Source organism: Pan troglodytes, chromosome 17, assembly GCF_028858775.2.
Source record: "Pan troglodytes isolate AG18354 chromosome 17, NHGRI_mPanTro3-v2.0_pri, whole genome shotgun sequence".
NCBI lineage: Eukaryota > Metazoa > Chordata > Mammalia > Primates > Hominidae > Pan > Pan troglodytes.
Window position 1 is genome coordinate 54,874,647 of NC_072415.2, and position 24,395 is coordinate 54,899,041.

At 40.2% G+C, this 24,395-nt stretch overlaps 1 protein-coding gene across 8 annotated transcripts in view; it reads left to right on the forward strand.

Annotated features, from left to right (window-relative positions):
• Window positions 1-24,395, forward strand: part of SETBP1 (SET binding protein 1) — a 394,050-nt gene that overhangs the window by 345,187 nt on the left and 24,468 nt on the right. For 6 of the 8 annotated variants that reach the window (XM_009433924.4, XM_063795617.1, XM_512106.8 and 3 more), the window contains one exon: window positions 19,150-19,320. The exons of the other annotated variants lie outside the window; for them this stretch is intronic. In XM_009433924.4, the coding sequence (XP_009432199.1) occupies window positions 19,150-19,320 (171 nt within the window). The remainder of the gene's footprint in view (window positions 1-19,149; window positions 19,321-24,395) is intronic. 8 annotated transcript variants of the gene reach the window in all.

The following is a 24,395-nucleotide window of genomic DNA, read 5'->3' on the forward strand; positions in this document are numbered from 1 at the left end:
GGGAATTTCTTTTTACTTGACAAATAAAAATTATATATATTTATCCTGTACAACATGTTGTTTTGAAACATGTATATATTGTGGAATGGCTAAATCGAGCTAATTAACATACATTGACTCATGTATTTATCGCTTTTTGTGAGTAATTTTTTTAAATCTCTTTAAAAGTCTGGCATTTGCCTCATTGGCAATTCTTGACTATTTCATTTGCTCTCTGAATCCTGGTTTCAGCTTCCTTTCTTCTCTTTGGGAAGCTTAATTCTCAGGTTCCTGTCAAACCTGACAGTTATTTTTTAGCTCTGAGTACATGGATGTTTTCCATAGTTGTGGCCTAATTGCACATTCAGTCAGAATTAGTATTTTTTTTTCAACAGGTTCTGCAACTTCTTAATCCCACATTAGGCCATTACCTGTTTGAACCCAGGGCTAACTAAAGAGAATTAAGAAACAAGCCATTTGTTGACAAGAATTTTTTTTTATACCTTTACCTAAAGGACATGCATAAAAAACACCTCTCATTCTCTCTGCCGGTTTTTGGAGTCCACACACTAAATTGTCAATTGTATTTCCAGTGGCCATGGGAAAGGAAAGCTGCTTAAGAAAAAGCACCTACCATAGAGACTTGGGTTCAAATTCCTTGTAACATTTAGTTGTGAGACCTTTGAATGCTTCTGAACATTTCAGCCTCATTTTCCTTATATATAAAATATGGTTGGTATTATCTACCTCCCAGGGTTGTGGCAGGTTGAGATTTAAAGTTACTCATATAATTGTTTGGTCTTCAGCCGTGGACAGTTAGTTGGTCCTGAAATAACCAAAGGGACTTTGTTAAAACGTGGCTTCTCCTCGATCCCTTGAACCTGGGAGGCGGAGGTTGCAGTGAGCCGAGATCACACCACTACACTCTAGCCTGGTGACAGAGCAAGACTCTGTCTTAAAAAAAAAAAAAAAAAAAAGTGGCTTCTCCTCGAAGGCAACACTAGGGCATGTCCTTCTGAGTCACTTTTACTATGAGGCACCCACACTTACATCATAGAAACACCCAGACAAGCCTGGACCTAACTGGGTTTTCCAGGCCTTTCCATGCCCAAAACCCATTACACTTTATTTGGTTTATCTAAAGAAAAAATGAGATCTTTGTTATCTTCTAAAAAATAGGAATGTTTCCCACATTTGACTCTCAGATCTTCCCTTAAGGTGGCCAGGTGAATTTCCTACAGTTTAGGAGCAGAGGAAATTCTTCTATCTACCCAAAATGCAGAATCAGAAGGAATTAGAGGCCATAAAGAAACTCAGGACAAAAAGCATAGACATCCTTCTATGCTCAAACTCATAGAGCTAAAGATAAGTGAGTCTGGAAATCCCATGTCCTGAATCTCTGTCCTCTCACCATGCAATTTTTTTTGATGACCATAAACCATGCACTGAACACCTGAAGTCACCTCTGTATGGAGATGCTCCTGTCCAGCATGGTCTGTAAATGAATCACTAGGTGTGCAAAACTTTCCAGACATCAGTGCAATGTGCTTTGTTCTGTATTGCATATCCATCCACAAATGTGGGGTGTTTGTGTATTGAACTAATCTCAGTGTTCAATACTCTTCTTTCTATAGCGGTCAGAAATTCAATATGTGTGGTTTGTCTTTAGTTAGAATGATAATCATCACTGCCCTTTCTTGGTTATTATACCAATTCTTTTCATCTTTATCTTGTTTTGCAATGGCATGGTTACTAAGGTCTGGCAGACATCCTTCTTCAATATAGTTGCTCAGCAGACATCTGTTGAACAAATAAATAGGTAATATGAATAAATACATGAATATCACAACACATATCAATTCAGTGGTATCTATAACTTACTGGACTGACTTCAGTTTACAAATTAAACAAGGCATGAAATTTGAAATTAGTAAAAGAATTTAGTTTTGGGTCTGTATGCCAGCTATCGTCTATTTTGACTATTTTTAATCAGTTATTAGGATGCCACGGTTTAAATCTATAATGCATCTGCTTCTTTAGGAACTGACATTAATCCCCTATCCTGGTCTAATGGCCTCCCCAACTTGCTCTCCTGGTTAAACTGCCTGTATGGTTTCTATCTGCATATCTGTCCTCTTAGACCACCAATGAAATGTTCACCCCCTGTCATTATTATTCAGTTGTTTCTCTTCTCTTCCCAAACCTCCCATTTTCTTTCGTGTGTTCAAAGCTTTTTCATAATTGGAGAATGAGCATTATAGGAAATTTTGTGCTGGGAATGAAGTCCTTTAAAACTATGTCAAATATACAACTCATAAAGAGAAGAAGAAAAATTGAAAACCCCAGAGCAAATATATAAAAATTCACATTTGCAGAATACATACACTAGAGAGGGAGGGTCTTATTTTCTTGAAAACATAACTCTCTCTAAGCCCTCCTCTCCAGCTTTCTCTAAACATGAGCTGTCCTAATGAATCAAATAAGATTTGATTTGCAAAAATAATCATTTGAGCATGGGTTTAGGTGTCTTCTGAGCAAAAAACATAACTTATTCCTTAGTGTTTCCCTCATAGTGCCTAGAAAGAAACTTCTAATGTAGAATTTGTCCAATAAATGTTGAGGAAGAGAAAAGGAAACCAAGGGAAGGCAAGTCGGAATTATGTACAGTAGGGCACACGAGTTAACTATGCCATATCAAAAGTTCAGTTTCTACCCTTGATTCGAAAGTGTCTTAAAATTGCTTGGCCACCTTCTCAAAACCTACTAGGAGCAGATTTTGTCCCAAGTTGGACACATAGAGAACAAACCACCTCTTTTCCATGGCTGAGTGTTTATGGTTCTACATAGACATCCTTCATGACTCCATATGACCCACAGGTGAAATTCAAACTCCAGGCACTATTCCCTGTCTGATCCTGAGCCCAGTCTTCTGTTACATTTCACCTGGCCACCCCAGAAACCTGTAGTCTGGCCACACAAGAATTCTTGTGTTTCCCCAAACATGCGGTACTGTTGTGTGCTTCATGCCTTTATGCTGGCTGGCCTTTCTTCCTGGAAAGTCTTTCATCTCCTTTCAGTGAATGCTTCCAAATAAGTGCTGAGTGCAACCACCTTCTCAGTGACGTCCTTCCTCCCCAACAGCGAAGTCACTCATTTTTCTAGTAGTCATGGCTCTTACACCTGAGCCTGTGATCCTTCTCACAGAGTAATAAAATTAGCATCTACAGGCCAGGCACGGTGGCCCACGCCTGTAATCCCAGCACGTTGGGAGGCCAAGGTGGGCAGATCACGTGAGGTCAGGGGTTCGAGACCAGCCTGGCCAACATGGTGAAACCCCATCTCTACTAAAAATACAAAAACTAGCCAGGCATGGTGGCAAGTGCCTGTAATCCCAGCTACATGGGAGGCTGAGGCAGGAGCATCACTGGAACCCAGGAGGCAGAGGTTGCAGTGAGCCGAGATCACACCACTGCACTCCAGCCTGGGCAACAGAGCGAGACTCCATCTCAAAAAATAAAAATAAGAATAAATAAAATTAGCATTTACATGTTTGCCTCTGGCACTTTGAAGATAGAAATGTGTCTTTGTATCTTAGTAGCCTCACATTTAAGCCTGGGGGATAGGTACTACTATTAGTTCTATTATTGATGAGTAAACTGAAGCACAGAGAGATTAAATAACTTACCCAGGCCTGGATAACCAGTAGCCTGTAGAACTGTGATTTGAACACTGAGAATGGGCTCAGAGCTTATCCTCTTAACTGTTTTGAAATGCTGCTTTTTCATAAAAATTATCATACTGGTTGCCTTGTTACTTTTACTGTGGTATCTATGTTAACATAAATTCTGATTCTTAATCAACCAGATCAATTATTTATGTTTGTATCTGAGACATATAGTAAATAAATTCCATTTTTAATGATTGTGCTAGAATATGCTAGTTCAAGTCACCTCCATAAATCTCTAGTGTGGTCCCAGGTACAATGGAAGGTAATATGGGTGATCTTTTCGGCTCAGGGGAGATTGTTATTTTTATTTAAATTTCTTGTTCCAGCATCTTGTTTCATCAACTGGATATTCGGCTACCCAAAGACTAGACTGTTTCTTATATTTTACAGTCCCCCAAAGGGCACGGAGTTGCTGTATTCACAGTAGGCACTGAAACTTTTACTGAATAAATTAACACGTGCACAAAACTGCTTCCTTATAGCCAACCACCAGCCGTTGATTGAGAATGTAGCATCAAATTGAATATGTAGATGATGACAAAACTTGGCTTATTGGGGTTCCAGCGTTCAGAGAGTTCGAAGTTAGTTAGGATGGCAGAGATGGAGCAATTAGTTGGCCAGCAACCTGTCATCCAAATTGAACCCTCCAGTCAGGCATTTGGTAGTGTCCACCCTAAATGCCTTTTAAATATTCAAAGTTCTTTGGCTTTGTTCCTGGTTAGCCTGTTCTGAGCATATTCTCTGTGCCAGCCACTTTGCTAAGCATTTTATTGGCATTATCTCATTTAATCCCTACGATAGCCCTCTGAGGTAGGAGGTTTGTTACACTTTTAAAAAATAAGGAAACTGAAGCTTTAAGAGGTTAAATCATTTAAACAAGGTCAAATACCCAGTTAAGTGACAAAGCTGGGATTTAAACCAAGGACCGTCTGGCTCCAGGGGCATGGCCTTATCCACCAGCTGAAAACTCCTTTTCTTATAAGTGGCATATTTCCCAATTACTGACTAACGTATTTGGATTTTGATCCTTACACAGAATGCTTCTGTCTCCATGTCTTTGCTTTACTCTCCTCCTCTTAACCTCTCTCCCCTCTAAAATAAAGACTAAACAATTTCACAGGCTGTTTCTTGTGTCTTGAGACAGGCATAAAGAGTAAGGACTTCTGTAATAGGGATTTCATTTGGAAGGCTGAGAAATGGGAGTTTCAAAGACTGGAGACAAGATGCCAGTTCAGAATCAAAAAAAAGATTTTTGATTCAAACTAGCATCCTGTACTCACCTCTCTGGTTCCATGATGCTGAATAATAGTGTGAGGCTGCTTTTCCTGAAATGCTTCTTTCTTTTTTAATAGCATTCTGCCTCCATAGCAGTCTGTGAATCTTTGACTCAGAGGCAATATCTCTCTACCAGTTCCAAACCTCCCCAATGACAGTTTCCTCTCTTAGCTCAAGCCCCACCGAGGGCTCTTCATCTTCACTGTACACTTCTGTAAACTTCCCACTACTCTTCTCTGGATGACCTAAAGACCTTCTCAGACACAGTTACTATTAAAATACTTCCCTTTTATCTTAACTCGTCAGTCTTGCTACAATGTAATGGCAGGCTGTCCATTAGCTCTGCACACAATGCAGTGGTTGGAACCAACACAGACATCATCCAAATCAGACTTACTTTGGACCACTCTGGAGCCAGGCAACAGTGAAATTACCTTAGAGGAGGGTTGAAAGAAATGCACTGCATCCATTTCTTAAACAGGGGCTTACAGAATCAACCAAGTAGAAAGAAATGTTGAGATGCATTTAACCTCATTAGTTTCAGTAGGACTGGCTCTCTCCAATCCATCAGGGTTGAGCTACATTAGTGAAACTCAACTATTTCCACATCTCATTTACATAATGGATGAGATGTGAAATGAGCCCAATGTGAAGGGAGCCGCCTGGAGGCACTAAAGTTTATCACAATATGTAAGAGTTCTTTTAGATCATTGCATTAAATTTCCACTAACAAGATAACAAATTAATTGTCTGTATTACTGTACTAGCCCAAAGTCTATTGAGTACAGAGTATCAGCCGAGGAAGGCAGCTGGGGTTTCAAGGGCTGCAGATGCTCAGAGATGCTTAAAGGGAGGTGATGAATACTACCTTGGCTTTCTCCTGCCCCTTTAAGAAATCCCAGGCACCTCTGTAATCTGATGGTGGACTTTGGCTTTATTAGTGAAGTAAGCGAGGATGAGTAAATCAACTGTATCAGACAAGCCTCAGGACATCTAGAAATTGATCATTCTGCCGAAATAAGCACTCTGTGTTTATTAGCTGGGAGTTCATCACTATCGCTTCTCCTCATCCAATTCCTAAGAGATTTCAAAGCCATCATCATGGTATTAGCTTGTCTGACTGAACTACTAGAGATAAAGATTAGGAGATCTATCTAATGATGGGTCTGAGTTTCTCTGATTTTTTTTTTCACTTCTATTGCAAAGAGGAGAGCTTTTCTAGCACACATTCTGTATCTACATGTGCATGCCTGCACACAATCACTATGTATTTGTATTCTACAGGAGGAATTCAAACAGCGAAATAAAGTAGGTGGTTTGAAGAAAGGACACCCAATAAAGCACTTAAAACAATGCAACTTTCTCATCTGAAAAGACATGACTACTTAACAAGGGGAATGTATGCTGAATTGATTTCTCAAGCCATATACAGTGGGTGATCTTTTGCTGAGAAGACTAATTATATTCCATAACCTTATTTACAATCCCAACATCAATACATGGCCAAACTTCTACAGATATGTCCATAAAAGGTGAGGACATGTTGGGCTAATCTTTCGCAAGCCAGTAAATGTGCATTTATCTGTTTAGACATATATTTATGTGCACGCATGCACTAAGTTCCTGATATCAAGCTCTTTTTTCAATGTGGCTTCTAAATAAGCAGTAATCAAAATGCAAATAAGGTGACCCAGTTAGCATTGAGATCTGTATTACCATGCAGATGTGCTCTGCGACTATGTGCTCTAGAGGTAAAAAGGAAGACACTACAAAAGATGCTTATATTAACTGGCATTGATTACTAAGTCCTTCACATTAGGAAGAATCTAGAGAAGAATCTTCTAGAGACAGTGGCCCTACAGCTTGTATCACATCTGGCATTTTTGGCTTGGTCTGTTTCTAAGCCATGCTGTGATTATGGCATAACAAGCATACACCAGGAGTAAAAGAAGACTGGTTTCTTGAAGTCTCAGAATATAACCTTTGAGCACCAAGCCAGCATGCTGGCCTGAGACGATCCAAGGACATGACTAGTGTCAGAATCATGCCTCTGCCACCCTCTGTATGTGACACTAGGCACAGCAAGTCACATCCCCTTTCTGGGACTCAGATACCCAGGAAGGACTGGACTAGCTTTCTTCCACCCTTAACCTACCTTGATTTTACTTTACCGAAGCTCCAATATGTTCAGCAATAGCCTGTAACATGCTTTATGTCTATTACTATAGCAAATTCTTAACCTACCTGATTGCCAAGGATGTAACGTGCATACTTGGTACATTGTACTACTAAATTGGTCTTACTTACATGCACGCATTGGTTTTTTTCCTTGTTAGTACCCTTTGCAACTCCCTTTGTTATACTTTTCAGAGAATAGTTACCACCCTATTGTCTCTGCACTTTTTAAAGCATGGTTGCAATTACATCCGCATTTTGTTTGGTTCTGTCTATCTGTGCTTTGTCCTTCTGTAGCATGTGTGTGTGTGTGCATGCGCGTGTACACACGTGTGTATGTGTGTGTACAAACCAACTTAGGCAAGAATTCTAACCTGAGCTTAAAAATATCTATGAACTTTAAGCTGGGTTCTGTGTGTATATATGTGCTTCTCCCTCCCCCACCACCACTGACCTGGGAAGAATAGAATCTGATGTTGGAGATGCAGAAAAATTAAAACCTTTAACTTGGGATGTCTCCTCTTTGCAATTTTTATGTCTAATACCTCTCCATTCTAAATGATGTCATTGGACACTTCTAGAGAACACCTTTGAGCTGGCATAACCTTTCCACTATAGAATCGAGGGAGAGTGACTTCTGCATTATTATAATTTACTGCATAGAGTAAAATACTCTTTAATGTAAATCTATTATTTTCTAATGAACAAAAATGTTATCTCCTCAGTCTATTTCTGCACTTCTGAATTAAGAAGGCAAGAACTAGCCAGACCATGTATAGTGGTTTCTCTGAATCTAGAAAGCTCAGAATCAGAATAGTGATTTATTCTGACCAGAAGGAAACCAAAGCAGAATGAGATTCCAAGTCTTGTCCAAGTTCATCTAACGATCATGGGGAAGAGCTTGCAATAACCCAGTGTCTCATGATTTCAGTCTCTTAACTTTCATATTAGCAAATTATTTCTCTCTCATATAAGATATTAACCATAAATATCCATTGAATAATTTCTTTGGATCAGTCTTATGCTAGCAAGATATAGGAAAAGAATATAAAGTCTCTGCTTTCTAGGAATTAAAATCTTGTAGGGGACACACTTAACTTTAACATATGTAAGAAATAAGTTTAAAATGAGCCAATCACTAAGTGTAGTGCTAAGAAGTAATCATGGTTAACACAATTGAGTGTTTACTATAAATGGGCACCAAAGGAAGTGTTCTTACATGTGCGTTAGTTTTCTCTTGCTGCCATAACAAATTTCCACAAACTTAGTGGCTTAAACAACATAATTGCATCATCTTTCAGTATTGGAGGACAGAAGTCTGAATGGGACTCATTGAGCTAAAATCAAGGAGAGCTCCATTTCTTTCTAGAAACTGTAGGAGATAATCCATTTCCTTGTTTTCTAGCTTCTAGATGCCATCTGCATTCCGTGATCATGACTTCCTTCCTCAGTCTTCAGGGCCAGCAACATAGCATCTCTCTGACCCTGTTTCTTTTTTCTTTTTATTTTATTTTATTTTATTTTATTATTATTATACTTTAAGTTTTAGGGTACGTGTGCACAACATGCAGGTTAGTTACGTATGTATACGTGTGCCATGCTGGTGTGCTGCACCCATTAACCCATCATTTAGCATTAGGTATATCTCCTAAAGCTATCCCTCCCCCCTCCCCCCACCCCACAACAGTCCCCAGAGTGTGATGTTCCCCTTCCTGTGTCCATGTGTTCTCATTGTTCAGTTCCCACCTATGAGTAAGAATATGCAGTGTTTGGTTTTTTGTTCTTGTGATAGTTTACTGAGAACGATGATTTCCAATTTCATCCATGTCCCTACAAAGGACATGAACTCATCTTTTTTTATGGCTGCATAGTATTCCATGGTGTATATGTGCCACATTTTCTTAATCCAGTCTATCATTGTTGGACATTTGGGTTGGTTCCAAGTCTTTGCTGTTGTGAATAGTGCCGCAATAAACATACGTGTGCATGTGTCTTTATAGCAGCATGATTTATAGTCCTTTGGGTATATACCCAGTAATGGGATGGCTGGGTCAAATGGTATTTCTAGTTCTAGATCCCCGAGGAATCGCCACACTGACTTCCACAAGGGCTGAACTAGTTTACAGTCCCACCAACAGTGTAAAAGTGTTCCTATTTCTCCACATCCTCTCCAGCACCTGTTGTTTCCTGACTTTTTAATGATTGCCATTCTAACTGGTGTGAGATGGTATCTCATTGTGGTTTTGATTTGCATTTCTCTAATGGCCAGTGATGGTGAGCATTTTTTCATGTGTTTTTTGGCTGCATAAATGTCTTCTTTTGAGAAGTGTCTGTTCATGTCCTTCACCCACTTTTTGATGGAGTTGTTTGTTTTTTTCTTGTAAATTTGTTTGAGTTCATTGTAGATTCTGGATATTAGCCCTTTGTCAGATGAGTAAGTTGCGAAAATTTTCTCCCATTTTGTAGGTTGCCTGTTCACTCTGCTAGTAGTTTCTTCTGCTGTGCAAAAGCTCTTTAGTTTAATTAGATCCTATTTGTCAATTTTGGCTTTTGTTGCCATTGTTTTTGGTGTTTTAGACATGAAGTCCTTGCCCATGCCTATGTCCTGAGTGGTAATGCCTAGGTTTTCTTCTAGGGTTTTTATGGTTTTAGGTCTAACATGTAAGTCTTTAATCCATCTTGAATTAATTTTTGTATGAGGTATAAGGAAGGGATCCAGTTTCAGCTTTCTACATATGGCTAGCCAGTTTTCCCAGCACCATTTATTAAATAGGGAATCCTTTCCCCATTGCTTGTTTTTCTCAGGTTTGTCAAAGATCAGATAGTTGTAGATATGTGGCATTATTTCTGAGGGCTCTGTTCTGTTCCATTGATCTATATCTCTGTTTTGGTACCAGTATCATGCTGTTTTGGTTACTGTAGCCTTGTAGTATAGTTTGAAGTCAGGTAGCGTGATGCCTCCAGCTTTGTTCTTTTGGCTTAGGATTGACTTGGCGATGCAAGCTCTTTTTTGATTCCATATGAACTTTAAAGTAGTTTTTTCCAATTCTGTGAAGAAAGTCATTGGTAGCTTGATGGGGATGGCATTGAATCTATAAATTACCTTGGGCAGTATGGCCATTTTCATGATATTGATTCTTCCCACCCATGAGCATGGAATGTTCTTCCATTTGTTTGTATCCTCTTATTTCATTGAGCAGTGGTTTGTAGTTCTCCTTGAAGAGGTCCTTCATATCGCTTGGATATGAAGTTGGATTCCTAGGTATTTTATTCCCTTTGAAGCAATTGTGAACGGGAGTTCACTCATGATTTGGCTCTCTGTTTGTCTGTTATTGGTGTATAAGAATGCTTGTGATTTTTGTACATTGATTTTGTATCCTGAGACTTTGCTGAAGTTGCTTATCAGCTTAAGGAGATTTTGGGCTGAGACAATGGGGTTTTCTAGATATACAATCATGTCATCTGCAAACAGGGACAATTTGACTTCCTCTTTTCCTAACTGAATACCCTTATTTCCTTCTCCTGCCTAATTGCCCTGGCCAGAACTTCCAACACTATGTTGAATAGGAGTGGTGAGAGAGGGCATCCCTGTCTTGTGCCAGTTTTCAAAGGGAATGCTTCCAGTTTTTGCCCATTCCATATGATATTGGCTGTGGGTTTGTCATAGATAGCTCTTATTATTTTGAGATACGTCCCATCAATACCTAATTTATTGAGAGTTTTTAGCATGAAGGGTTGTTGAATTTTGTCAAAGGCCTTTTCTGCATCTATTGAGATAATCATGTGGTTTTTGTCTTTGGTTCTGTTTATATGCTGGATTACATTTATTGATTTGCGTATATTGAACCAGCCTTGCATCCCAGGGATGAAGCCCACTTGATCATGGTGGATAAGCTTTTTGATGTGCTGCTGGATTCAGTTTGCCAGTATTTTATTGAGGATTTTTGCATCAATGTTCATCAAGGATATTAGTCTAAAATTATCTTTTTTGGTTGTGTCTCTGCCAGGCTTTGGTATCAGGATGTTGCTGGCCTCATAAAATGAGTTAGGGAGGATTCCCTCTTTTTCTATTGATTGGAATAGTTTCAGAAGGAATGGTACTAGTTCCTCCTTGTACCTCTGGTAGAATTCGGCTGTGAATCTATCTGGTCCTGGCCTCTTTTTGGTTGGTAAGCTATTGATTATTGCCACAATTTCAGAGCCTGTTATTGGTCTATTCAGAGATTCAACTTCTTCCTGGTTTAGTCTTGGGAGGGTGTATGTGTCGAGGAATTTATCCATTTCTTCTAGATTTTCTAGTTTGTTTGCGTAGAGGTGTTTGTAGTATTCTCTGATGGTAGTTTGTATTTCTGTGGGATCAGTGGTGATATCCCCTTTATCATTTTTTATTGCGTCTATTTGATTCTTCTCTCTTTTCTTCTTTATTAGTCTTGCTAGCAGTCTATCAATTTTGTTGATCCTTTCAAAAAACCAGCTCCTGGATTCATTAATTTTTTGAAGGGTTTTTTGTGTCTCTATTTCCTTCAGTTCTGCTCTGATCTTAGTTATTTCTTGCCTTCTGCTAGCTTTTGAATGTGTTTGCTCTTGCTTTTCTAGTTCTTTTAATTGTGATGTTAGGGTGTCAATTTTGGATCTTTCCTGCTTTCTCTTGCCCTGTTTCTGTCATCATATCTCTTTTTCACTAACTCTTCTCTTCTGCCTTCTTTCATTTGAATGGGCTTTTGTGATTGTATTGTGACCATCTAGATAATTAAGAGTACTTGCTCTATCTTAAGGTCAGCTGATTAGCAGCATTAATTTTTATTTGCAATCTTAATTTACCTTTGTCATATTCACAGGTTCTAGGAATTAGGATGTGGACAGCTTTGGAGGGGAAACATTATTTTCTGTTTACCCCAATATGTAAACTCCTTTTATCCACACAACAACGTCATTAACATATGAAAAAAATTCAGGCATGGAAAGCTAATGCAACTTTCCCAAGATCACACAGCTAGTAAGACCAGCAGTCTCACTCTAGAGAATATATTCTTTACCTATTTGCTATATTTTATAGCATGTATACTATACACACTTTAATGGAAAAAAGGAGTTTAAGAATAGAGGAATATGTAGGCTAAAGTAGTTAGTGCAGTTTCCTAAAAGGTTTGAGCCTAGAATGATAGATGTGTCCATCTAACATTTCTAAGTACCTAGTATCTACCAAGCTAGGTGCCGGGGAACCAACAGGAAGTGAGACATGGTTTGTAACCCCAAAACTTTTACAATTGCCTAGAAGAATTGGCAGAGAAATGAACAAATAAGTATGAAACAGGAGGTATATTCTGTTACAGAAGTATGTTCAGGATGGTGAGACGACAAATGGGAAGGAGGCCTGAACTCTACCTGACAAGAAGATGTGGTTTTAATTTTTCCCAGCTGCCTTTCCAGGCATAGCTCAGTATTTGTTTTTTTACAACTCATCCAAAGCACTCTTTTTGCAGCTGCACAAAGAAATGTAGTTTCTGCTTTTGCTCTGGTCATTTTCCAGCCCTGGCAGGCCCTCCTTCTGCTTCTAGTTGTGGAATTCTACCCAACTTTTAATATTGAGAGTTCTGTACCTGTGTGTATCTTCCTGAGTGGATGGTTGACTCTGTTCGGAAAGGACTCAAGTTCCTGAGGCCTGATGGTGCTTGTCACCTATGGGTTCTTAATAAACATTGAAATAATAAATGGATGAAAGGAGGTCACCTCAGATCCCATTGAGATCTCATTTGCCTCCTAATTTGTGAAGGACTCGTTGGACATCCTTTGTTGTTTGGTTTATCAATTTTATAGGTGTTTCTGTCTTACCCCCCTCTCCACTTCTAAACCATCTCTGTGAAGACAGAGATCACAACTTTCAAGTTTTGCTAGTCAACTCTCAAATGATTGTTAAATTCCAAATGATTTATTCTAGACTCAGTAAATAGTATTCTGCCCAAAAGTAACCTTCATCCTAAAAGGTGAAATTTATCTTAGAATGAAAGTGATGATGATAAATTTCCTTCATTCATCTCTTCACTCATCCTAGAATGAAGTAAAACTTATTTGACATAAAACTAATGCTGATAGGGTCACCACCTCTGATTAAGCATGTTGTTTGTTGTTCACAGGTGCCTGGCATGGGGGGAGAATGGGGATAAAATCCATCCTGTGTTCCTCTCCCCAAGCTATGAGACCCTGGGGTTCACGTGCACACAGAAAGCTGTGTCTTTTTCTAATTTGCCCAAAGGTGCCCTCTCTTTACTAAGCTCTGAGTCCATGGAGCTGCATTCACCTGGAATTTGCCTTTTTCTAATTCACCCAAAGATGCCATATGAATAGTAGCAGAGGCTCTGTCTTCTGATGATTAAAAAGTGCTTTAGGCTCTTTCATTGCTCTTATAAAAAGCCACAGCTACCCTTATGCTACAGAAAAATTATTAGAATGTAAATCTTGGGGAAAAGGGCCTTTAATTGTTTTGACCAGTGCCATATTTAAAAATAAAATTTTTATTGACTTTGGCACAAAAAAATATTATTTCCCAAAACCTACGGGTATCTATTACTTGATTCACTTTATTCTATAATGTCGATTCCCCTTATTGCCATGAATGAAGTTCATTTGCAAACAAGAAAAAAGAACAATAGAATAATCTGAATAGACAACCAATATATTAGCGAGGGAATTATTATCAAGTTTTCAAAAGTAGTTTTTTCCTTGTGAAAAATATGTCATTTACTGGTTTACTCAAAAGTCTACTTGTTATAGGGAAAGAAAGAACATTGAATTAAGTCAAGAAACATGGATTTCAGCTTTGCTTCGTCCACACATATGATATGTGAGCTTGGGCAAATCACTTGGTCTTCTGTGCCTTTATTTCCTTGTTCGTAAATTAGGAGTTTTACCATTTGCCTCTTGTCATCCACAGGGATGCTGCAAGGGACAAATAGCATAATGCATATCAAAGCTCTTTGCAAGCTTAAAGCCACTAACTGCTCAATATAACTCCCAGTCTATGCCAAAATCTGTCTTCTGCAGTGTAAAGGGAGCCAGGAAGATGACTAAAGGGACCAACCATCCCAGTGGTGTCAGCCTCTTCCACCATGCCAGCCTGGGCTTTCTCACCACGAAATATCTACATTTGCAAATCTTAGAATTACAAAATTAATTAAACTGTTCAACAAGCCTATATTAATCACATACTATCTGCCAGATATACTGTGCTCTGCAGCGGATGTTACAAAATGAATTACATATGGATCCCTTGGTGATGACTCCATCGCCTCTTTTATTTTAAAGAAACTATGCAGAACAAAGAACCAACTGGGAATCAGAGAATCTAGATCATCCCACCTCTTACAGCTGTGTGATTTTAGACAGATCACATGACCTCTCTGAACCCCTTGACTTTCTTATCTAGGAAAGGGTAGTAAATAGTAGCCATCCCACAAAGATTTTTGTTTGTTTTTCTTCCTATAGAGAAATGATATAAAGTAGATAACTAGCTTTATAAACCATGGAACAACATACAGCTTCTCTAAGGTGAGGCTGGTTTTTATTATCCAAGGTTGCAGAGCTCATTAAAGGGATCCTGGGAAAGTCAGCCACCATAGACCCTACGTTTCCTTCATGACCTCTGTGACCTTGAGCAACCTGGGGAACAGGTAATTGAGCAGCAACTACTACTTCGGAAGAAACAGAATCGAAATATTGAAGCTATTGACTTACCCTTAAGGTAGTAAACAATGCTTTGGTCTCTGACCTTTTCGCATCCTGGGGCAGTCAATAACCTGGCCGCTAGATGCAGCGCCTGCCACTGATTTTGATTTGGGAGTAGTTTAACCTTGAACTGAGCTCCAAGTAACCAAGGCAACAGGAAGTCAGCTTCTGCATGGAAGGAGCAGGAATCCATAAATCAAGTCCCTAATGCAAACACGGTGTGCAGGTAGAGGTTTGAGGGGATAAGTGGTCTATGAGAAATTACCTTTGAAAATGAGTGACTATTTCTACACAGGCTACAGCACAGTTTCAGAGACTTTTTTTAAAAAAAAATTATCAATAGAGGTCAATAGGTTATAGCGGAATGTTTTTCCTATAGGTTTAACTTTTCTGTATTTCCTCCCGGCTGTGTCTTTTAATTAAGAACAGATGTTGGATCCACAAAGTTATTAGCATTGTTATTTTCCTCTTTAAAAACTTACTGGCCTCCAAATAGGCAATCCTCACTGCAGTTTGTCTCATGTTGGGGTTTAGGGATGCTCTGAACACGCCTACCAAGGGTGCTATCCATACAGTCTACTTTCTGAGTTTGAGACAGTGATCCCTTCCCAGAGCACACCAGTGGCATTACAGATTGTCTCTGTGTAAGCAGTGGTGCTACATCTCAATGGTCCAGTCCGTACAAGGTTAAATCTGGGTTTCTTTATGATCACCCTCTAGCATCAAAAATCTCCCTCCCATTGATAGAAGCCTGGTTCATGCTGGGAAGAAACGTTTCAAATGCCCCCCCCCCGCCCCCAACTTTGCTTTTGCTCGTCATAGAATATCAGTCACCACCTGGAATGAAGGGTAATGAAGAGACTTCCAGTAGCCTGCCCAATGCACTCTCCCAAGGACCAGTACCCCATCACCGTCTCCTGACACCTCTGCCCTCAGATAGATTTTGTGGATTAATGAGTGTTCATAGATTAGCATTTGTTTAAAGCTTTCTTAATATTCTTGTTGTGTTATTTCTAGGATTGTTTCCATTATCCTTTCAAAATCCGAAAATGGCTGAGAAAAATGTCCGGCTTTTCTTTTTCTTTTTTAATTTGTTTTTGAAATCATTGGGTGGTAACTAGAAAGCCGTACTATAATCTAGAAAATTTTAAAGGATCTAGGGTTTTCAAGAGAGCTAATAGTGACCATCTAAATTATAGAATGTTTTAAATATCATTTTATTACTTTTAGTATATTCTGTAACATGAACACTTGAGTAGCATAGTACACCCAAGAGAGATCTGATTGGATCAACTCTAATGAATTGAGGTGGACTGAGACTAATTTGGAATGTGAGCATTTGCATAAAAATGGGTACAATTAAAGTGACTTGACTCCATTTATTCCCAAGTGGGAGTTAAATATCTGACTGCTAATCCTGTTTATGGCCTTCATGCCCCAAGCATAGCATAATTTGAACAAAGAATTACTTTCCCAACTTGTGTCCACAGGTATAAAGATGACATATCAGTGAGTTTTTCCAGAGGAGCTGTTATGCAATAGAAATCTGACCGCTTATATTTCCTGAGCTGTTCTGTGGAAATTCTGCCTCCATCCATTCGGTGGGAATGCCATGGTGGTGCAGTGTACCAAAATGGGAAATTTTCATCAGACTCATGCCTGCTCTGCCCATTATCAGACTTTTTAGCAGCCAAGTTGTGAAAATACCTCAGTCATTCTGCCCCAGTGCCCATAGGCTTCTGGATATTTTCCAAACTGTGTTTGTTTTCTGAAAGGAATGAAAAGTTTAATACATATTTGTGGGTTTTTTAAATATTAATAATAAAGAAGGCTAAGAAGTGGCCAGGTGCCGTGGCTTATGCCTGTAATCTCAACACTTTTGGAGGCCGAGGCGGGCAGATCACAATGTCAGGAGATCGAGACCATCCTGGCCAACATGGTGAAACCCCGTCTCTACTAAAAATACAAACAATTAGCCGGGTGTGGTGGCAGGTACCTGTAGTCCCAGCTACTCGGGAGGCTGAGGCAGGAGAATCGCTTGAACCCAGGAGGTGGAGGTTGCAGTAAGCCAAGATTGCACCACTGCACTTCAGCCTGGGTGACAGAGTGAGACTCTGTCTCAAAAAAAAAAAAAAAGGTTAAGAAGTAAAAACACTCCCTCTTCCTTACCAGTCTCTGAGCTCTCCTTCCTCAGAATAACCACTGTTACCTATTTGGATGTGTCGCTTTACAAATGATTTTGAATGAATTTTAAATATGTCTGTACCTAGCCCATGATGAGCACACCTGCAAATTTTACAAACAAGGCATATTATACATACTTGCTACACCTTCTAGTTTCTTGATGGTTGTGCCTTGCAATCTGTCTGTCATAGAATTTGATGTTTGCCTATCTCCACCTTCAAAGTGCTATGAAATATAAACTCCAAGAAAAGCATAAATGGCATTTTTGTTCATGGTATCACAACTGGGAGTTTCAGAGACTGGAATGGAGAATAGGAGGAAGGAAGGAGGTAAATGTCAGCATGACTGTCTTCCTTAGGTAGTTACAGATGCCTTATCCAGGTGTGATACTGGGGCCTCTTCATCCTCAGCATGAAACATGCTGTCAGCAGACTGGGGTCATGATCAGGTATTAGAGTTTGGCCAGGTGGACCAATGTGATCCCTGGGTTTAGTGTCCGGCTACCTGGAAACTTCCAGCTTTGACATTAATAGCTGTATGAGTGAGTTCAGGTCTCCTTTAACCTTTTAGAAATGTGTTCTCTTCATCTGTAAAATTGAGAAAATGGTAATATCCACACTACATGCTTCACAGGGTTGCCACGAGGCCCAAGAGAAGCTGATCTCACTATGTGAGGTAGTGTTACTCTGGGAGGGGACTGGATCAGTCAGGTTAGTTGGGATAGAAAAAATGAGTCAAGAACCAATATGGTAAGGCCCAATTTGTTGTTGCTGCTGTTAGTGTTATGTAGCCTGCAGATGAAGAAACTGAATAGGTAACCATTTGAAATGGATTCACATACCCTTAGCCTCTTGACTTACATTTGGATGAGTTAGAGAGCCTTGTTTTTGCATTGGGGTTGGAGGGAAGGTGCCCACATATTCTTAGTCATGTCAGGGAGAAGAACTGACCCTTTGCTTGCTGGTTACCATTGGTTCTGAGGAAGCAGCAGGTCATAGTAATGATAGTTGCAATAATAGGGATAATAATAATGTTAAGCACTTTTATAGCACGGAATATGCACTAGGCACGGTTCTAAGCTCTTTACATGGATTGACTTGTTGGATGCTCACAACAGCCCCTACAAGGTAGTATCATCACCACCCCATTTTTACAAGTAAAGAAGTTTAAAACGTGGAGAGATTAAGTAACTTACTCGTCATCACAGAGTTGGAAAATTGCAGAGCCTAGATTCAAGCTCAGGAAATGGGAATGCAGAATAGCTCTTACTGTTTGTTACACAGGAAATTTCTAGTTCCTTACAGGGGCACCTCCTGACTCCTCAGGCTTTTCAGCATCATCATGACATGACATATGATGCATGTTATGACCAGACACTCAAAGGCCCCCAAATCAGCTCTCCTTACCCTACAGGCTGATGACACACTAATCCCCACAGTTCATCTTCCACCTCCGGCATGCTGGCCTCATCTGGATCATGTTTACTCCCCACCCATGCCTTAGCCTATGCCCTTACTGAAAATGCCTTTCCTTCATCCTTGAAGCTTCAGCATGAGCCTTTTCTCACTTCTTTCAACACTGATCTCTACATCCTTAGAACTCCCCAAACACCTAGGATAAGTAAAACACAAGCCTGCACGAGCTTGCTGTCCAATTTTTCCTTCTCATTCAGTCTTCTTTCCCCAGCTGGATGAGATGAGAAGTCTTACTAGGGTGGGAGCCATGTCTCTTCCACTCTGAACTCCCCTTCATGCTGCACACAGCACAGCCTCTGTAAAGATGGGAATGTACATCCTCAAAAGGCAAAGGGGCACCTGATGGATTATTCTGCTTCATTAGGCCTATGCTGTGACCCCACCACTTCCAGGCAGCCAACCTAGAATGACATCACTCCTAACTTTAGCCACAAAAGCAAAACCAGTCATAGCTATTTTTTCTCTTTTAGCATTTTTAAATTTCATTCTTGTTGTACCAGAAGGAGGTGTTCAAATCATTTGACCATTTCCTCAGATCATGTCCAGGTTACATGTTGTCTATCTTCCTGTTCCCTTAAAGTGACTGAAAGCTTTGGGGTTGTTATTTTTTAGGGATGCCAAGTCCCCACTTAAAAGTGGACCAGACAGCAGTGCATAGTAAGAACGAAGGCTCAGTGCCCACCATGATGACCAGGAAGAAGCCAGCCGCAGTTGACAGTGTTACAATTCCACCAACCCCAGTGTTATCTCTCCTTGCTGCATCTGCAGCAACGTCGGATGCAGGTGAGCACTTTTCAGATGCTTTGGGTTCACCCCAAGCAAGATGAATGTGGAGAAAACCCACTGAGAATGGCCTGTTGAATACAGGTAAGAGTTCTCTGTTTTGCCATCCTCCCCTAGACTCTGAACATGGGAGCTGTTTCAGCACTGGCTCTTTGAAGTGGGAGGAGATCTGAGAAAAGAAGGAGATCTCCTGGGAATGTGGAGGGTGGGTACTCTGGAAAGCTCTTCATTTTATTCTAATATGGGTCCACTGAGTAGCAACCAAATGCTAACATTATTAATTACTCTTTATCAAGCCTTAGGAATTACTAATCTCTGCATCAAGGGCCTTATATATGTTATTTCTTGTAACTCATAAAATAAGCACTTGTATCCTCATTTTCAGAAGAGGAAGCTAAGAGTAAAGAAGCCTGCCCCAAGAACCTGTGGACAGTCAGGATTCCAAAGCCCATGCTCTCAACCAGTGCGTTTCACTGCCTCCTTTGCTCATCAGTGTTGAAAGATAGTAATCACTGATTTATTGATGCATCGATACCTTCTACCCATGAATTGATGAATTTCTCAGTAGTTCCCAGAGTCCTCGCCAACAGTGGATAAAATATAAATGCCTTATTTAGATATCTCAAGTTCTCCACAGCCTGGTCCTTTCCACCTCTGTTCCCCACAGTGCCTCCCACCAGCCCCTGTGCCCACCTCCACTGTGTCAGTCTCATCCCTGCCTCCAGGAAGACAGGCCTTGGGTTTGGCTTAACACCTGAACTTGGAGACAGCCTTACTCAATTCCTAATCACATCCTACAAGTCCTTAAAACCCAGCTAGTCACAGCTCCTCCAGGACATCCAGAATCTCTACCATGCAGTTCCCCTCATTTCGTAGACTGCAACTTCTCCCATGTAACAAAATTGCACATACCTCAGAGGCAGAGTCAACCGTTTAGATTCTTGCTATCTCGCTGACATACAGCATGACAATGTTACATACATATTTCTTGAATTAACATATTAATGTAAATGTGGCAAGCACATTGCAGTATTTAGAAAGGCCTGTTAGAAACCCAAGAAGAGACTCATTCTTAATATTTAGTCCAAATTCATTTTTCAATTTAGCAGTTTGCTTTGAGCAAAGAACTCAACTTGTCTACATACCTACCTCCTTCGTGGAAATCACTGGTGATTAGAAAATGAGCCCAGTTGAAATAACAGAAAGAAACACTTGGAATGACACTTCCCCAATTGAATTCAGCAAAATACTAGTAGGTGTTTTGGATAAAGGATGTTTTCATGGAAAAGTAGGTGTAGGAAAAGCTGCTGCCTTACCCCTGGTTCCTTCCTGAAGGGCTTTCCAGGGCCTTGCATTGACCAATGTGCATTGGGAGGTTGCAGGAGGGAGACACCGAATTACACAATCATATCTGATCACACAACCCTTTTTTCTGGGACTGTCTCCTAACATCTCTTGGAAATGGTGTTCTCTCCAGCCATTTGAAAACTCTTGCTCTGAAGGAATGGGGTCATCTCTCAAATATGATCATGAGCCTTCACTTGGTGTGAAACAAAAAGTTTTTGATGGAATGGCCAGGTAAATGGTGCCAGTGAGGAGTACAAGAAGAAGACAAAGGAGGGAAAGTCACACAGAAATGCAGAGGAAGTTACTCCTGAGACTTGATGGATTAGTAGCACCTTGGTGGGAGGGTGTCCAAACAAAGGGATCAAGTTGGGCAGAGTCTTGGAAGTGGGAACTGGTGCTGTGGCTGACTTCAAAAAAGACATCATTTGGCTTAAGCAAAAGATTTGGGCTATTGTCTGCACCCACCCAGATCAGTGGTTATTCAACCTTGTCGATTAAGCACTGGAGACCTCTCTTTATGGATTGAGAAATTAGCCTTTGTGTTTCCACCTTTGCCGGCCATGCACAGATATTTCTCTGAGGCCAAAGACAGGTGGTCCCCCATTTTCCTCCCTTGCACTCTTTCCCTTCAGTATAAGAGAACTTATTGTTGGGATCACATGCTTATATGGGCCTGCCTCCTCTAGTGCATCCAGTAAATAATTTACAAATATGCCAAATGGGCAGTAGAAACAGGTGATATTATACTTTCATACTTGCCTCCCTGGTAATCAGAGCTGAGCCCAGACTCCCCTGTTGCAGGATGCAAGAATGGGCTGTTTATTTTTGGCAGTACTTAAATGAGACCCTCATGAGAATTTCACAGATTTGGTCCATTTCCGGGTCTCTGGCTGTTGAGCTGGACTTTTGGGGGGAAATAGGCCAGATATCTACCCCAGGTGCTGGAAGACAGACCTTCCTGAGACTTCACTCCCCACAGATAAAAAGCTTCCCACAAACCTGGGAGAGCTAGAAACACACAGGCTGGGCTTGTGGCCAATGCTCTGTTTTACATGTGAAGAAACTGAGGCCTCTTGAGATTCAGAGATTTGCCTGAGGTTATACAGTTTGATTGGAACCCAAATTTCCTGATTTACTGCCTGATTTCCAGTGGATTCCCACTTCTGTCATAGTCCCAACATGAGCAAAGGCAGATTTTTTTTCTCCATAAATATGGACTTCTACTTCTTTTGGAGAACAGTGAATGAAACTCATAATTTGATGGGGTGGATAGATAGCTTTAGCCAAAGCCAAGCACAAAGTAGGTAGTTAACAGTTTCTGGATTTGATCTTATTTAATTAGGTGCTTGAAATATAGTAACATATATAGTACTGTAATATGTATTTCTGATGAAACAACTCACTTGATTTTTGTTTTCTTTAGAGTGCCTTTCTTCATCTTTCGCTATAATCAAGGTAGAATTACTTCTGGCTTTAGGCAGGGATCAGCTTATTTTCTAATAGGTTATCATTCCTACAGAATGGTTTTGGAAACCCAGACAATTGCAGGGAGAAAAAAAAAGGACAGAATAGTTAAACTAGGTGGCTTATAAAACAAATTTAAACAATCGTGTATTGAGATAAGAAGATACTGAAGTAATTCAATTAATTAGAAATTTTATTTAGAAATAATGGATGCAGGCCAGGCATGGTGGCTCACACCTGTCATCCCAGCATTTTGAGAGGCCAGGGTGGGTGGATCACCTGAGGTCAGGAGTACAAAACCAGCCTGGCCAACATGGTGAAACCTCTACTAAAAATACAAAAATTAACCAGATGTGGTGGCATGCTCCTGTAATCCCAGCTACTCGGGAGTCTTAGGCAGGAGAATTGCTTGAACCCGGGAGGCGGAGGGTGCAGTGAGCCGAGATTGCGCCACTGCACTCCAGCCTGGGTGACAAAGCGAAACTCCATCTCAAAAAAAATAAAAAATTTTAAAAAAAAGAGTGGATGCAAAAATACCTAGTACAGTTCCTGACACATAGTACATGCTCAGTAAATAATCACTGAGTGAAACAAATGGTTGAGAGGCAGTAGCTGTATGCTTTTACAGCATTAAATATGGTGAGAGACATCTGAGAAAAACATACTCAATCTTGAAACTGCTTTTTTTTTTTTTTTTGAAATGGATTCTTGCTCTGTCACCGAGGCTGGAATGCAGTGGTGCAATCTTGGCTCACTGCAACCTCCACCTCCCAGGTTCAAGCGATTCTCCTGCCTCAGCCTCCCAAGTGGCTGGGATTACAGGCACATGCCACCATGCCCAACTAATTTTTGTATTTTTAGTAGAGGCGGGGTTTCACCGTGTTGGCCAGGCTGGTCTCGAACTCCTGACCTCAGGTGATCCGCCCACTTCGGCCTCCCAAAGTGCTAGGATTACAGGCCTAATGACAATTAAATGGAAAACATTTGACAGGCACTTTGTAGGCTGCTGGAAAATACTTGCCAAATAATTTATCAACCTGTAGTAAGAACAGTACTTTTTTCAAATAGGTGATCTTTGGTAAAAGTACAACAAAGGAACATTCCCACCTTATTTTATAAACAATACAATATGGGAGAAATGAATATGGGTCAGGGGTTTACAAATATGTGTTTTCTAGCTTGTATGCATATATGCATGTGTTATATGGGTCCCCCAATTTTTTTGTTTCAGGCAATTTTTTTACCTTCTCAGAGTCTCAGAGGCATACTGATTATGACATTATTGATTGGTAAAACGGGGCCATCGAGGAGATGCAGGAGAGAGTGGCGAGCTGGGAACATGTCAGTTTGTGAGCTACTGGGAGGGAGGATGGCAGTGGCTGCCGGAGGTGCTCAAACAGATCAGCCTCGGTGGTCAAACTGCTCAATAGCTATTGATCAGCTGCAGTCCCCTGGTGCAGCCAAGGAGGTCTGATTCAAGGGAGCATTGCATCATTATTGTGAGTAATTAGGGCTAATGCAGTAAAAGCACCACTAAAGTTTGCTCAAAGTGAGGCATAATTTGAAACAACTTCTATTACACTAGCCCAATCATGATTTAACAATCATATCAGATAATCCATACCTGAATAAGCCAGGCTGATTTTTCTGATTTTCTAGATGTTGAACTAACTTCTCAGGGAGATCACGTAATGTATGGAGAATCTGTGATTTCATTTCAGAAACATGTTTTTTCCCCTTATATTTAAGATGAGTCTATATGAATAAGTAGATTCCAAATGGTGGTAAGAACTCAGTAAAACATCAAGGCAACAAAATCTATATGGTTTTGCACTTGAAAGACTAGACTAGCAGTAATGGGAAGACAAGTATATCCTTTCTCTCTCTCTCTCTCTCTCACACACACACACTCACACACGCACGCACACAAACACATACACACCAACATTCTCTCATCTTAAGTCCAAGGAGAAAAAAAAAAAAAGCAAACATGTATCAGCCATGCTATCACTGGATCTCAACTGCTCAAGGTGTAGCTCAGTTTGAGATAACAAGGAAGTAGAGTGAGCACAGCTCTTAGCTTCTATCTGTTGTATCAAGGCTAATCCATTATTATTTCAAACTATATTATCTACCATGTTTAAAACTACCAGAGCCCATGAATAAGTAAAAATATTTAAATTTCCTAAGTCTGTTAAATTTTTAGGCATTTTGCTTCTCATGGCAGGGACTAATGTTAGGAAAATCGTTTTGTTATTAGCCCA